The sequence below is a fragment of the Colletotrichum fioriniae genome (assembly GCF_027942845.1).
Source record: "Colletotrichum fioriniae strain IMI 355084 chromosome Unknown scaffold_17, whole genome shotgun sequence".
Classification (NCBI taxonomy): domain Eukaryota; kingdom Fungi; phylum Ascomycota; class Sordariomycetes; order Glomerellales; family Glomerellaceae; genus Colletotrichum; species Colletotrichum fioriniae.
Genome location: NW_027076853.1, coordinates 222,484 through 234,733, shown reverse-complemented (window position 1 = coordinate 234,733; position 12,250 = coordinate 222,484). Strand labels below are relative to the sequence as shown.

The following is a 12,250-nucleotide window of genomic DNA, read 5'->3' as shown; positions in this document are numbered from 1 at the left end:
TCTCACTGTATGTCGATATATGACCCACCGGACTCCAAAAGTAGTTGTACGAGTTCTAGATGCCCACATAAACTAGCCTTGATACTTATTGTCAGTGAGGCCTCAGCCAAAGGTGCCGGGGCTGCGTACTCACAACAATCAACGGTGTGTAATCAAAACGATCTTTGCCATTGATATTTACGCCAGCCGAGATCAGCTCCTGACACGTCTTCAGGTCGCCTCTTCTGCAAGCCAGCAGGAAAGCCTCAAACTCGGTCGACTGATCCAAAGGGTTGTCCTCTCTAAGCACGCCATTTGCGATCAACTCATGCTCTTCTTTAAGCTGTACTTCTAATTCATCTTTTCGGAGAACCATGATGACGACCTTAATGAACAGTAAAGGATCTCTATAGCCCGTAAATCAAAGCAATTGATGATATGAAGGGAATGCATCAAATAAGTGAGGAGTTCAAGTTGGCCTCCACATCTGGGGCATTTAAGATCTCAGTGAGAATGAAGTCCGATAACTCCATGAGGTCGCCTCTGCACGGGCCACTTTGGAACTTCCTTACGTGATGGCTTCCAGTACATCATCAGTGCCCCACCATGAACCCCTCCAAAGCTAAAGTGCTGCTTATCGATAAGAAATAAGGTAAGCGAGATTGACCCACTTCGAGAAATGGAGCTGGATTATCTCAGCTCCGTTACTAGCGTCGTTGCCATGGCATCGGCCCCCAGTTGTTTACCCGAGCTCGATCTTGTTAGTCCCATGCAACCAAGTTCACAGCTTTGACTTGCAGTGCACCTTTCCCGGTCAACCACCACCAACAGCTCGGATACTAACATAGCAGGTTCGCGACATTCGCCTTTCTTTGCCTCTCAACTTCTATGGATACATACAAAGATTTACTTTAATCAAATTCATTGCGTGTTGCATCCAAGATGTCTCTGGAGGCGGATAAGTATGAGGTGCTGGAGAAAATCGGTAGGCACCCCCATTCACGAGCTTTTCACGTTGCGATCCGACCAAGGAGCTCTTCACTAAGCAAACAATCCAACAGGCCATGGTTCCTTTGGAATCATCCGAAAGGTTCGAAGAAAGGCCGACAGCCTCGTCATGTGTCGGAAGGAAATCAGCTACCTCAAGATGTCGCAAAAGGAGCGCGAGCAGCTCCACGCCGAATTCCAAATCCTCTCAACCCTCCGCCATCAAAATATCGTCGGCTACTACCATCGCGAACACCTCAAGTCGACACAAGACCTCCACCTCTACATGGAGTACTGTGGTAATGGCGATCTTGGTCGCGTTATCAGAGATTTGGCTGTCAAGGGCCAGCGCGCACAGGAGTCATTCGTGTGGAGCATTTTCTCGCAGCTGGTTACTGCGCTCTACAGATGCCATTATGGGATCGACCCTCCCGAGGTTGGCAGCAATGTACTGGGCCTCTTCAGCACAGCATCCAAGCCTAAGACGCCCCCGGGTACCATGACCATTCTGCATCGCGATCTCAAGCCGGAGAATGGTATGTTTCATCGCCCCATCAATCGACGTGACATATGTTAATTGAGAACAGTGTTCCTTGGAGAGGACAATTCCGTCAAGCTTGGTGACTTTGGCTTGTCCAAGATGATTCAGTCCCATGACTTCGCCTCCACCTACGTCGGCACACCATTTTACATGTCGCCCGAAATCTGCGCCGCCGAGAAGTACACGCTCAAGTCGGACATCTGGTCTCTGGGCTGCATCATCTATGAGCTCTGCACGCGCGAGCCTCCCTTCAACGCCAAGTCGCATTTCCAGCTTGTTCAGAAGATTAAGGAGGGCAAGGTCTCACCTCTTCCCAGCTGCTATTCCAGTGAGCTCATGGGCACTATCAAGGACTGCTTGAGAGTGAACCCCGACCACCGCCCGGACACTGCGCAACTCCTCAACCTTCCTGTTGTTCGATTGATGAGAAAAGAGAGAGAAGTTGTTGAGCTCAACAAGGTCGTCCAGAAGAAGGAGGATTCACTGGCACGTCGCGAAAAGGAGTTGAACGAGAGAATAGCCGACTTCGAGGCTGACAAGGCTTCTGTCAGACAGGAGGTTGACAGCTCGCTGCGAAGGGAGTGGGAGGTCAAGGCGCGTCTCGAGATCGATCGGCAAATCAACTCAGAAATTGAGGCCCTCCGAAAGCGGTTCGAGAGCGAGGTTCAGTCTCGTGTCGACGCCGAATTGCAGAAGAAGACGATTAGCTTGGCTGCCGAGCCCACGCACGCGCTCGACCTCGCAACCTCGCAAACGAAGTCAGACTACCCGAGGTCTTCCGTTGGTAACGGTAGCGGAGACGACGAGCTCTCGTCGTGTACCGATCTCACCGATATCTCTTCAGACAGCCCTTTCACGAGCAAGAAGGCTACTCGCACCCCCTACAGCAGAGCCCAAACCATGTTCGTCGGTGGTCAAGGCACCCCTATGGATATCGAGATGGCATCCCCCTCACCCATCGCTATTGCTTCACTTTCATTGTCACCTAGACGACATGCTGGAACCCAGGTGCCCAAGCTTAACAGCGGAAACCTATTCTCTGGCAACGCCGCTTCTTCTGGCGATCCAATGTGGGACGTCCCTCGTGACACCATCAGCATCGACTCCGACGACGAGGACATCGTTCCCTCCCCAACTCGTAACATCAAGTCGAAGCACAACCCTTTCACATCCAAGAACCGTCCGGTCTTGATGTCTCAAAAGACCGCCCCCATTACTCGAGTTAAGCCACAAGGATCGGCAACTGGCTTGAACCAGAACAAGACGCTGCCCTCGCTGCCCAACATGGCCTCGAACCCTGACCTCAGCCGCGGTCTCCGTGAACGCTGTCAGTCGCCTAACCGCCGATTGAGTAAGATTCCTTCGGCAGCGAACCTGTCGGCTGCAAACGGCAGCGAGTCTCCTGGCGGTCTTTCCCGCAAGAACTCTACCAAGAAGGATCAAGAGCCCCTTGGTAAGGTTGCGGCGAAGAACAACATTAAGGGCCGAACGCTGGTCGAACTTCAGCAGGCCCGAGCAGGAGGCCGTCCTCTTTCCGCTGTCATGTCTGGTGGCGAGAACATGAGCCCTAAGAGGGCATTCAAGGATCGCATCGCGGACCGTCGGGCTAGTGGCGGCGAGCCTGCTGCGGTGTGGGATCCCGAGCGGGATGAGATGCCCAGTCCATTCCTGATCAGACGTAAGCCCATGGCAAGAGTCTAAGATCATTTCTTTTCAGTTGGCATACAAGAGCGTCGGGTGGCGAAGATACCATAGCATGCACACGGGTCATTCATTGGTTGTTATTGTCATTGCTCATTTATCACTCTCTTTTGTTCTGGCGGCACCGAAAAAAGTTGGAGGATATCTTCCGATGGAGGTAATTGTGGGTGTTTATACACAGCAATCCTGAGTCCTGGTGATGATCAGACGGGACTCTTGACTTTCACACTTATGAAGATGGATTTTGAAGGTGTTGGATTGGAACGGTACGGTGTTGCCGGACTCGGCTGGGGTTTCATTTTCAATGCAGACGTTGCCACGGCGTTTGGTAGATTGTTTTGTTGGCTACTTGTACATGTTGCATAAGGGGTTTGCAGGTGTAGTTTTATTACGGACGAGACAAATATTCATCTTCTCAAGTATGTCTTGGCCTTCTCGTACAATGAATGACGTTGTGAACTACAGAATGACCGATCTCGTTGTATTGGACACCGCATGTATACTGATGTTGCTCTCGCGTCAATAGTTGCCAAAATGAATGGCACGTTGACGAATAACTTACTGTAACCGTCCATGTTCCCCGTGGCATCTAAGCAGGCTGTTCCGGTCTAGTCTCGTTTCACTCAGGAAGAAGTTCAAGACATCTGGGGTTGACCAGAGCGGCGTGGCCAGAACGGCCAGCCGTGTCATATTTCACGCAAGACAGTTCACATTCCAGATCGCTTCGAGATTCTACCTTTACGCCATGTTGTCTCCTTTGACTCGTAATCGATGATATGCCGCCCCGTAGATTCTCTAAGCGAGACCGAGAGCCCGAGACAACAAACGGCGAAATAGCAAGAAATATTGAACAATGTTTGCTTTTCGACGTTCGTTGTAAGCCTTTGGTAAGCATGCCGTCTCTGAGAGACTGAGACCTCCCCTCCCCATCCCCTGTATAATAGCGCAGAGTTTATTATAACTCACCTAAGAAACGACGAACCCCGTCCTACCAACCCGTGGTTCATGATGATCTCATCACTTTCGATGACAAAGGAAGTTTTTTGATGTTTCAATGAGACGTCCGTGATGTGATAGAGGGAGGGATGAAGGGGGGGTTGCCCGAGTGCCGGGTCTTTACCGGCCTGCATGTCTCAGAGGACACCGGTCCGCATCCGCATAAGCGTGCGTTCTTCTTGCTGGCCAGAGTGTCTGTCCCACGCTAGGCGATGCGCGGTGAGGAGGATCAGTAGGGGTTATGTGATATGTGAGGGGAGCGGCACGGCGGCCACGGGGGCACGGGGTGTGGGAGGCACGGAGGGAAACGGGGGAGGAGCCTAGGAGGAGCACAGGAGGCAGAGGGGGCCGCGCTTGAGTACGTTTGCTGATCATCGATGCGCGGTCATCATGGCGCTGAGACAGACATGATGGACGACGTACGTGATTGCGGGCATTTGCTGCATTAGCTTCAGCAACTTATTCTTTTCGACGACAGGCGGGACGGATATGGAGGGGGTACTCCCTGCTGCTGCTGGCCGATATCATCGCCGTCATCGCTCTGAGTGCTGCTTCTGCGGGTGGTTTAGGGGAGTATTCCGGATCTGGGTATGTGCTTTTGCTTTTCCGAATGCCCTCTCTCTCTCTATCCCACTCCGTGTCTTTGCTCTCCACTTGCCAGCGCGCCGGGGGGTTCTGTTCACGGTGACATGGTATTGGGACACAAGCTGAACCCGGATTCAACCCGTGTATGGTTCGTTCATCAGCTCATGATGTAGGGGCCAGTGCGGTTTAGGCTTGGTGTTTTCTTGATATATTTGCTTTTTCTCATCTTCGCTTACTGCCACCCACACCTTTACACACCCCCTTACGCCCACATCAACCATCGGCGACCTGCCTGAGACCCCCAGCAAGCCCATCTTGCATACCGGGGAACCGAGAAAATCATGAAAGCACCGGGCACAGAGAGATCCCGTCTGCGGGAGAGAGACGCAGCTTGATTTCTTGGACCTTGAAAAGCCCCGAAAAGAAGAAACAAGCACTCCTCCTCTACCTGTCCAGCGCAACTTGCCAGCAGCTGGACGAAGTAGGCGCGAGCGGGACTTCGGGAGGCTCAGCGGGCGGGCAGGTTTGCTCTTTTCTTTCCTTTCACTGTATTCTTGCCCGTGTTGTCAACGATTTTGAGACATTTTGGAAGGGCAGAGCTGACGAAGTGGTAGTCCAACTTGGAATAGTCCTCCGATGAATGATACCCCAAAAGTTCAGGGTCAGACAAGGGGGTTTTACATTGCGCTTGCTTTGCTTTGCTATCAAGGAACGAGGCTACCGCTTTCGGAGGGGCTACGGCCAGATTTATCACATCGTTCGTGATCGCGATCTAGATTAGTGCTACGGTATCGCATCTCGTCTCTCGGACTTTGGAGATTAGGTTTCTGGGGGGATAGAGAAACGGGCTTGGGCAATTCTTTTCGTGTTGTCTTAGTTCGTCAAGAACTAACGAGTACCTGTCTTATGAGCTGATGAGCAAGGGGAACAGTCGACATTCCGTGGTCCCCCGTCCCCCATTGCGGTCAAACGATAGCCGTACTGGCGTTCTTCTGAAGGATCAGGACCGAACCGGTCATCCAAAGAAGAAGAGGGCTAGGCTGGAAGCGATCTACGTTGAACGTAGGGTTCAGGCGAAGAAGGCATTTTAGCTCTTCTAAACGCGGTGTCTCAAGCCACACGAAGTAGCGACGGCTTCTAGTCGAGACTGGGGAGCTTCCAAGGGCCAGCCACAACGGCAGCTAGAACAACCGCGCCCACGAGGGAGCGGTTTGGCCCCTTCTTCGCTTCGTGGTCGAGACACACCCTGTGGAAGCCCATGTATATCGTCCTTGGCTATCCCACCACAACCCTATGATCGCTGTCTCGTAAGTCTGCTGGCAGAAGCAGAGGAACAGAGACTGAGAGAGAGTGACACAGTGAGTAAGAGAGACATTGGCTCAGCAGCAGCCTACGCAACTAACAAACCCCGGACGTGTCTCCGCTCTAGTCGAGACATTCCAGTGTCTCTCCGGCTGAGAAGACGTTTCTTTTTCCCCGGATGGCCCTACCGAGAACAGAAGTGACGTCCGCGTTGCGGGATCGCCAAAACGTTCGTTTCTTGGGTCTTGCAAGCTGCATGATGCAGCTCGCATGCAGCGTGCATTAACAGGGCACGGAGAACCGCGGGAAGCAAACAATACTTTCATTCAAGATTGCATGTACGAGCACGTCCAGTGTAGGGCAATTCGGGAGAGAGAGAGAGAGAGAGAGAGAGAGAGAGAGGACAATATGTCGCCCTTTGTTGCTTTTTCCCTCTGCCTTCCAAGGGGAGGGGGGTGGGTATCATCTGGTCAGAGAGCTGCTGCTGCTGGACTGAACTGGATGATCGACCGCCAACATTAGCTGCTGGCTCGGACTGAACCCCAGACCAGACATCCCATATGCATACATTCCCACGTCTAAGGACCGGGATAAACACGCAAAGCAGCCAAAGGGAGAGCTCTAGAGACAGAAACCAAACGACAACGGACCCAAGCTTGACAAGCAGCAGCAGCAGGCCCGTGATGCACTGCGCAGGGGACACGTCAAGGGGAACCCGCAGCCGCGTAGCCGCTTCCCACGACCAAAGCTCGGAGCGCCGTATGACCCCTTTCCGGGTCGATCTTTCAAAACTGTCCAGGCTAGAAAGGCGCGTCTGCGGCACAGCGGTGCGGGAAAAGGGGGGCAATAAACGACATTCGAACGGTGACCATTCATGGGACGGGAACGGGCTGGGCTCGACGGACGACCAAGAGGATCGCCACCAACCGCGGACGTGCATGATGAGGGAATCACCACACCTCTTTTGCTTTGCCTCAGCACGGGGGGCTGTCTAATCTCGGGCCGCGTTACGGTTTCCGGTCATGGTTATTGCGGTTGCCCTCCTGCTCCTCATCATCCTCCAGCCTCCCCCCCTTCGAAGGAATGGGGAGAGGCTGAAAGACAACACGCGGGATTGAGAAGTAATGAAGCAGCGGGCGCAGCCAACGTTGGGCTTGGAATTCCACCATTGACAACGTGAACCGTTCAGCCCGCAACGTCCGCCCGCTATCCGCCGTTGACGGGATTCGAATGTCTTGTTGGCCCGGGTTCTTCTTTGAGGGCTGCTAACTTGCTGCCGCCGCGTCGCTTCGGCTTGTTGCCGTGTGGCTGCTGACTATTGGAACGTATGGAAATGCCACCACACAGACACACACGCGCCTTACATCTCCCGCCAATCACTCCCTACGTCGCCAGCCCTGTAAACGTTGCCATGACACTAAGGCTTCTAGACTCCAGGTTCGAAGCATGGAGTCATTGATTGTGGCGCCTGCGGCCGCGGTAATTGGGGGCATGTAAGGGCGTTGGGATGGGATCTTTTGATAATCTAGGCTTTCTTCCAAGACTACCTTTGGTTGTCAACTATCTAGGAGGCGTGGCAGAGATTCGAAGAGGGACAACCAAACCAGAAGCGATTGTAAAAGAAAGAGAGGTATGAATAGCATACGGGATAGAGGGCATCGAAATTCTTGGCCCCCACCGTCAACTTGAACGAGACCCCCCTTCCACTTCCTCTGAAAGACCGAGCCAGTTGGAGGCACAGCATATTGGCAAAACAGGCAGGCAGGTAAAAGTGGATGAGGCTATATCCTGCGAATACCGCGGCCGGCAGTGAGACTTGTGACTGGAAAAGGCCAATGGGCCGAAACCAAGACGAGGTCGAGGGACCCTCTTTACGAGCGAAGATTTGCGAGCACGATCTCACCTTGTGGGCTGTCACATTTTTTCTACTCTCTACTGGCCCTATAGGCCTGCAGGTGACAGAAAATGACTGATAGGGGAGAATGGAAGGTTGGAAGGTGGAAGGATAACTCCGTCCGGCTCTCTCGCGTTTCTACGGGTGGTGGATTCTCTCCTTCACCGCTGCATATCACGAGCCTCTGCGGAGCATCCATCCATCTTCACCCATGGTAGTACGGAGTACACGCCCCTCTTGTGTGCTTAATCATCGCCAACGGGTGTCTCGTCCTGAGTGGTTTTGCCTCCTGGGCTAACGACTCGAGTCTTGTCCTGAAGCATTCCAGCGGAGTCTATCATCGTATAAGGCATGGCCAAGGAGGAGGAGAAGGAGCGGCGGCAGCGATATTGGAGAGCAACGTGGATGTGTAATGAGATGTCTGCAGGAGGAGAATGAACAAAGGCGGGGACCGGACTAATGGTGGTTGACGTGCTGGTTACTTTTCCGACACACCCATGGCCATGCGTTGGTGATCACCCAAGTGATCTCTGGTACGGCAGCCACGGAGCGCATATGCGGCGTCTTCCATACGGATACTTCCATTTTGCCCCATTCCCTTTCCCCGTAGGTAAGAAGGAGGTGGTGTCAAGGATCTTCACAGAGATGGGGGGCCAAAATGCCTAGGCACAAGGCGCGAAGGGGGCCTCCTGCGGAGTTGATGCTCTCCGGCTCCTTTGGCTTTGTGGGCATCGCGCCATATTACCTGTGCCAAGCGGGAATGAACGTTGACTTCCTGTAGGAGGCGAGCCTTGGACCGTTGGGATGCCACGATGGCTGGGTTCTTAGTGGGTGCCGACAGAGGGGAGCCCACGGGAGATCTCGAGGCATGAGCCAGCGAAGTCGGCCAACGGGGACGCGTTCTCCCCAATATACGAAGGGGGGGAGTGGGCAGTTCGAACGCTAGACCGGCCGAGATCGCGTAGAGAGGATTGGGCGGGACAGAGTTGATGTCAGTACGCATGGTTGGTACTGGGCTTACGAAGTTACGACGAGGTGGTTTCATCTATCTGCTGGAATGAAGGTTGGATGAAGGGCTCGAATGATGCTGATCGTCACTTGTTTCGTTCTTGGAAGAAGAAGAGTAACTTCCAGGAAACACCCGGACTTCACCCCTTCCCCCCCTTCAAGTGGACTCTGTATGACAGCATGCGCGGTGGACGGCAGACTCCAGACTGCTGGATCCGCTCGGTCAGGTTGTGTTCGACCAGGAAGCCAGGACCATGGAAAGCCCATTATTCAGTTCCCTCGGAGGGTTTTTGTCACCGCGATGTATCTCGCCGTTCCCACCCACTGAACATGCTCATCTCCCCTCGTCGAATATTGAGTTTCCTTCGGTATTATGCCTTCGGGGAATCGGGAAGACGCCTGCGATTTGCAAGATCCTGGGAAATGATCCTCTGAATCGCGGAACCTCACAGCTTACCCCTCTCCCAGTCCCACGATTTTCGATATGTATGCAAGCACAGCCTCGCTGCCTCTTTCTTGCTTGCCAGGGTAATATGGAGAGGGGAGCGGCAGCAGTACTCGGTACGCCGAATCGAGGTTGAGCTCGACTCGGAGCCCTCCCGTTTGTGTCATGAAACCTGTCTTTGCGTCTCCTCTTCCTTTTCTCGGTCAATAGTCGTGATCGTATTTTGTAGGTGGGTTGTGTAGTACGTATCGTGGACGCAACGCTTCTGCGAGCCCACAAACGGTCATGGAAAACGTGTCTCTGCTGGGATCACCCCTTTCCCTTTGCAATCCCGGCGTATTCGTCGAGTAGGGGGATGGTTGGGTAGGATGTGTGGACTGTGTGGACTGGATTTTCTGGATATGCATCCACTGAAGCTAAAGTAGTTCCCTGCGAATAAAGTCCACAGAGGCAGATAGATACGTTGAGAGTTCGTAATGTGAGCCTTCTCCTGTTGGGATCTTTTTCTGCTCGCCCGTCACCATTTGACGTACGACTCCAATTTTTACCCAATCTTTGTCCGGTGTCCAAGATGCCTTGTTCCCAGTTGCCAGGAAGGAGGGCCCCAGAGGCTCGGTACTGACGGAGCCTCGCCCGCGATGAACGACGTCAAGGTAATTATTCAGGACGGTGATCGGTGGGACTTGGAACCCCAGTGCCGTGTAACGTCAAGCACACCGATGAGAGACGGCATCAGGGGGTGCGCTGTGTTTTTGCTTTTGGGAGGGGATTGGAAAAGGCCAAGAGGGCAGGGGAACAAGACCCAAGGCCACGATGCAGTTGTCGATTTGGGGATAGGTTGATAGAGCCTAGAGGGGGGCCCCAGTATGCATGCTCTTCTGCTTTTGTCTCGAGGAGATGCTTCTCCCACTCGGAGCCGGTTTTTTGTCAGCAAGGACCATTGGGCAATATCCGGAACTCGCCCGACAATTCGGGACAGACAGGCTCGTGCTTGTGCTTCTGCTTGTGCTTCTGCTTCTGCTTCTGCTTCTGCTTCTGCTTCTGCTTCTGCTTCTGATTGATGCTTTTGCTTGGTACTGATGCAGTGGTGCTGGTGGTGCTCCAACCTCTTTGAGTGTGCCTTGCCTCGCATATCGTACCCTCTCGATATTGAATGGGACCCTCGCGAGTTGCCCTTTCCTGCAAGCTGCATATTTCCGTCTCAGCCCTCGGACATTGACCCTTGAGTCGACCCAATCGCTCCGAGGGATGTCACACATGCAACCTGCGTCGTTGCTCATGAGCAGCGAGCCGCTGGTATAGAGTTGCAATATTGATATACACTAGAAGCCCCGTTCGCCGGACGAGAAGCCCATTCCTGACGTTGTTATTGCTCTTTTTTTGTTTTGAGTCCGTCTTGGGTCAGACAGCTGTCAAAAAAAAGCAAACCGGAACGCCGGTGTATTCTTTTGACTCTTAGTAGAAGGCCGATATAGGGACCACATGCAGGGGTCCGGGGACTGGCTTAGTAGCAAAGGGCTCATTTCGCCAGTCCGCCTGCATTCCTGTTGACAGGGCTGGAGGTGAGGGGGATATCCCTTCTGAGAAATTCCCAAACGGTCGTCTAGCCTCAATGAATGGAGGCAGGGAAGATCCTTTTCTCGAGCCATGTGGCTTGCGAGTCATCAACGTTCCAACTCCTCTGAATTGTCGTATTGCGTTTCCCCGCAAGGCCCGCTTGCGGCCGACTCGTCGAGATGAAGCAGGGCCTTTGCTATGCGGATTTACATGTCTGTTGGACGCGTATTTTAATTGGGGGTATTCGTAACTTCGTAAGGAGTAGATCATTGATAGCTGAAGGGAGAGGTACTTTTTTTGGATGATATTGCACAGCGCGGAGGGCGGCAAATGCTGTAGCATGGAAGTCCGTCCGCCTCCCCGAGTCTGGACAGCCTGCAGACTTTACCGGCAGAGGATGAGATTCTGACATTGCTCTCGGGACATGGAGCTGGACCAACAACCATTCTCTTTTGACAGGCAAACAATACCGTACTTTACCGTACGTATTGTGTAATGCGAGCCAATTGACCCATGCTCTCTGGGCCGCTCGCCTTGGTACCGGTATTCTTGTCGCCGGCCGATGCGGCAAACTTTGACCGGGAGCAGCAGTAGCAGGAGCAGCAACGCCTCCGAGATGCAGAGACCGAGGTACGGATATCATAACTGGAACCGATCCATGAGACCATGGTGACATACGAGCTAAGCTCGCAGCGTGCTCCCTGCCTGTCTCCCTCCGGCTTGCGCGTTGAGCGGGATGGGGAAGAACCTATCCAGAGGATGACTGACCAGCGTTGCCGGGGTCAGTTCGGTGGTCTTGTGTTGCACTGCAGGCTACCCGACAGCCCATCTTGCATCTTGTCTGTCGACGGGCTGCTGCTGCTGCTGCTCACTCACTTGGTGGATGTAGCTCTTGGGGGGAGCAGCACCGAGGACGGCATAGAGGCACATGGGCGATGAAGCCTCGAGCTTCATGATGACGGGCGCAACACCATTCGACGTGAGGGTTGGCTGCAGTTGAACGATACAAGCGCGTGCGTGCCATTTGCTGGCTTTTCCATCAATCCCAGCAACGGCATTCCACGGGAAGAAGCATGTGCTGGTCATCGACGTGGCTTTCGTTGCATCTTGCTGCATCCTTCAGCCGCCTGCCACCCCCCATGTTCCCGTTCAACGGCAGCATTGAAGGAGACCCTCCCCCCCTAGCTCGTTCTCGGTCGAGATCTGACCCTGTGGCATGGGGGGAACCAGCCAGCATGGCTCAGAGACTCAGATT

General features: G+C 53.5%; 1 protein-coding gene across 1 annotated transcript; it reads left to right on the top strand.

The window, feature by feature from the left end:
- Positions 1–921: 921 nt before the first annotated feature.
- Positions 922–3,208, top strand: KIN3 (G2-specific serine/threonine protein kinase; the record flags this gene model as incomplete). Its single annotated transcript, XM_053198954.1, has 3 exons — positions 922–964; positions 1,041–1,502; positions 1,554–3,208. 3 exons carry the CDS (start codon positions 922–924, stop codon positions 3,206–3,208), a joined length of 2,160 nt encoding a protein of 719 aa, XP_053043616.1.
- Positions 3,209–12,250: the final 9,042 nt, after the last annotated feature.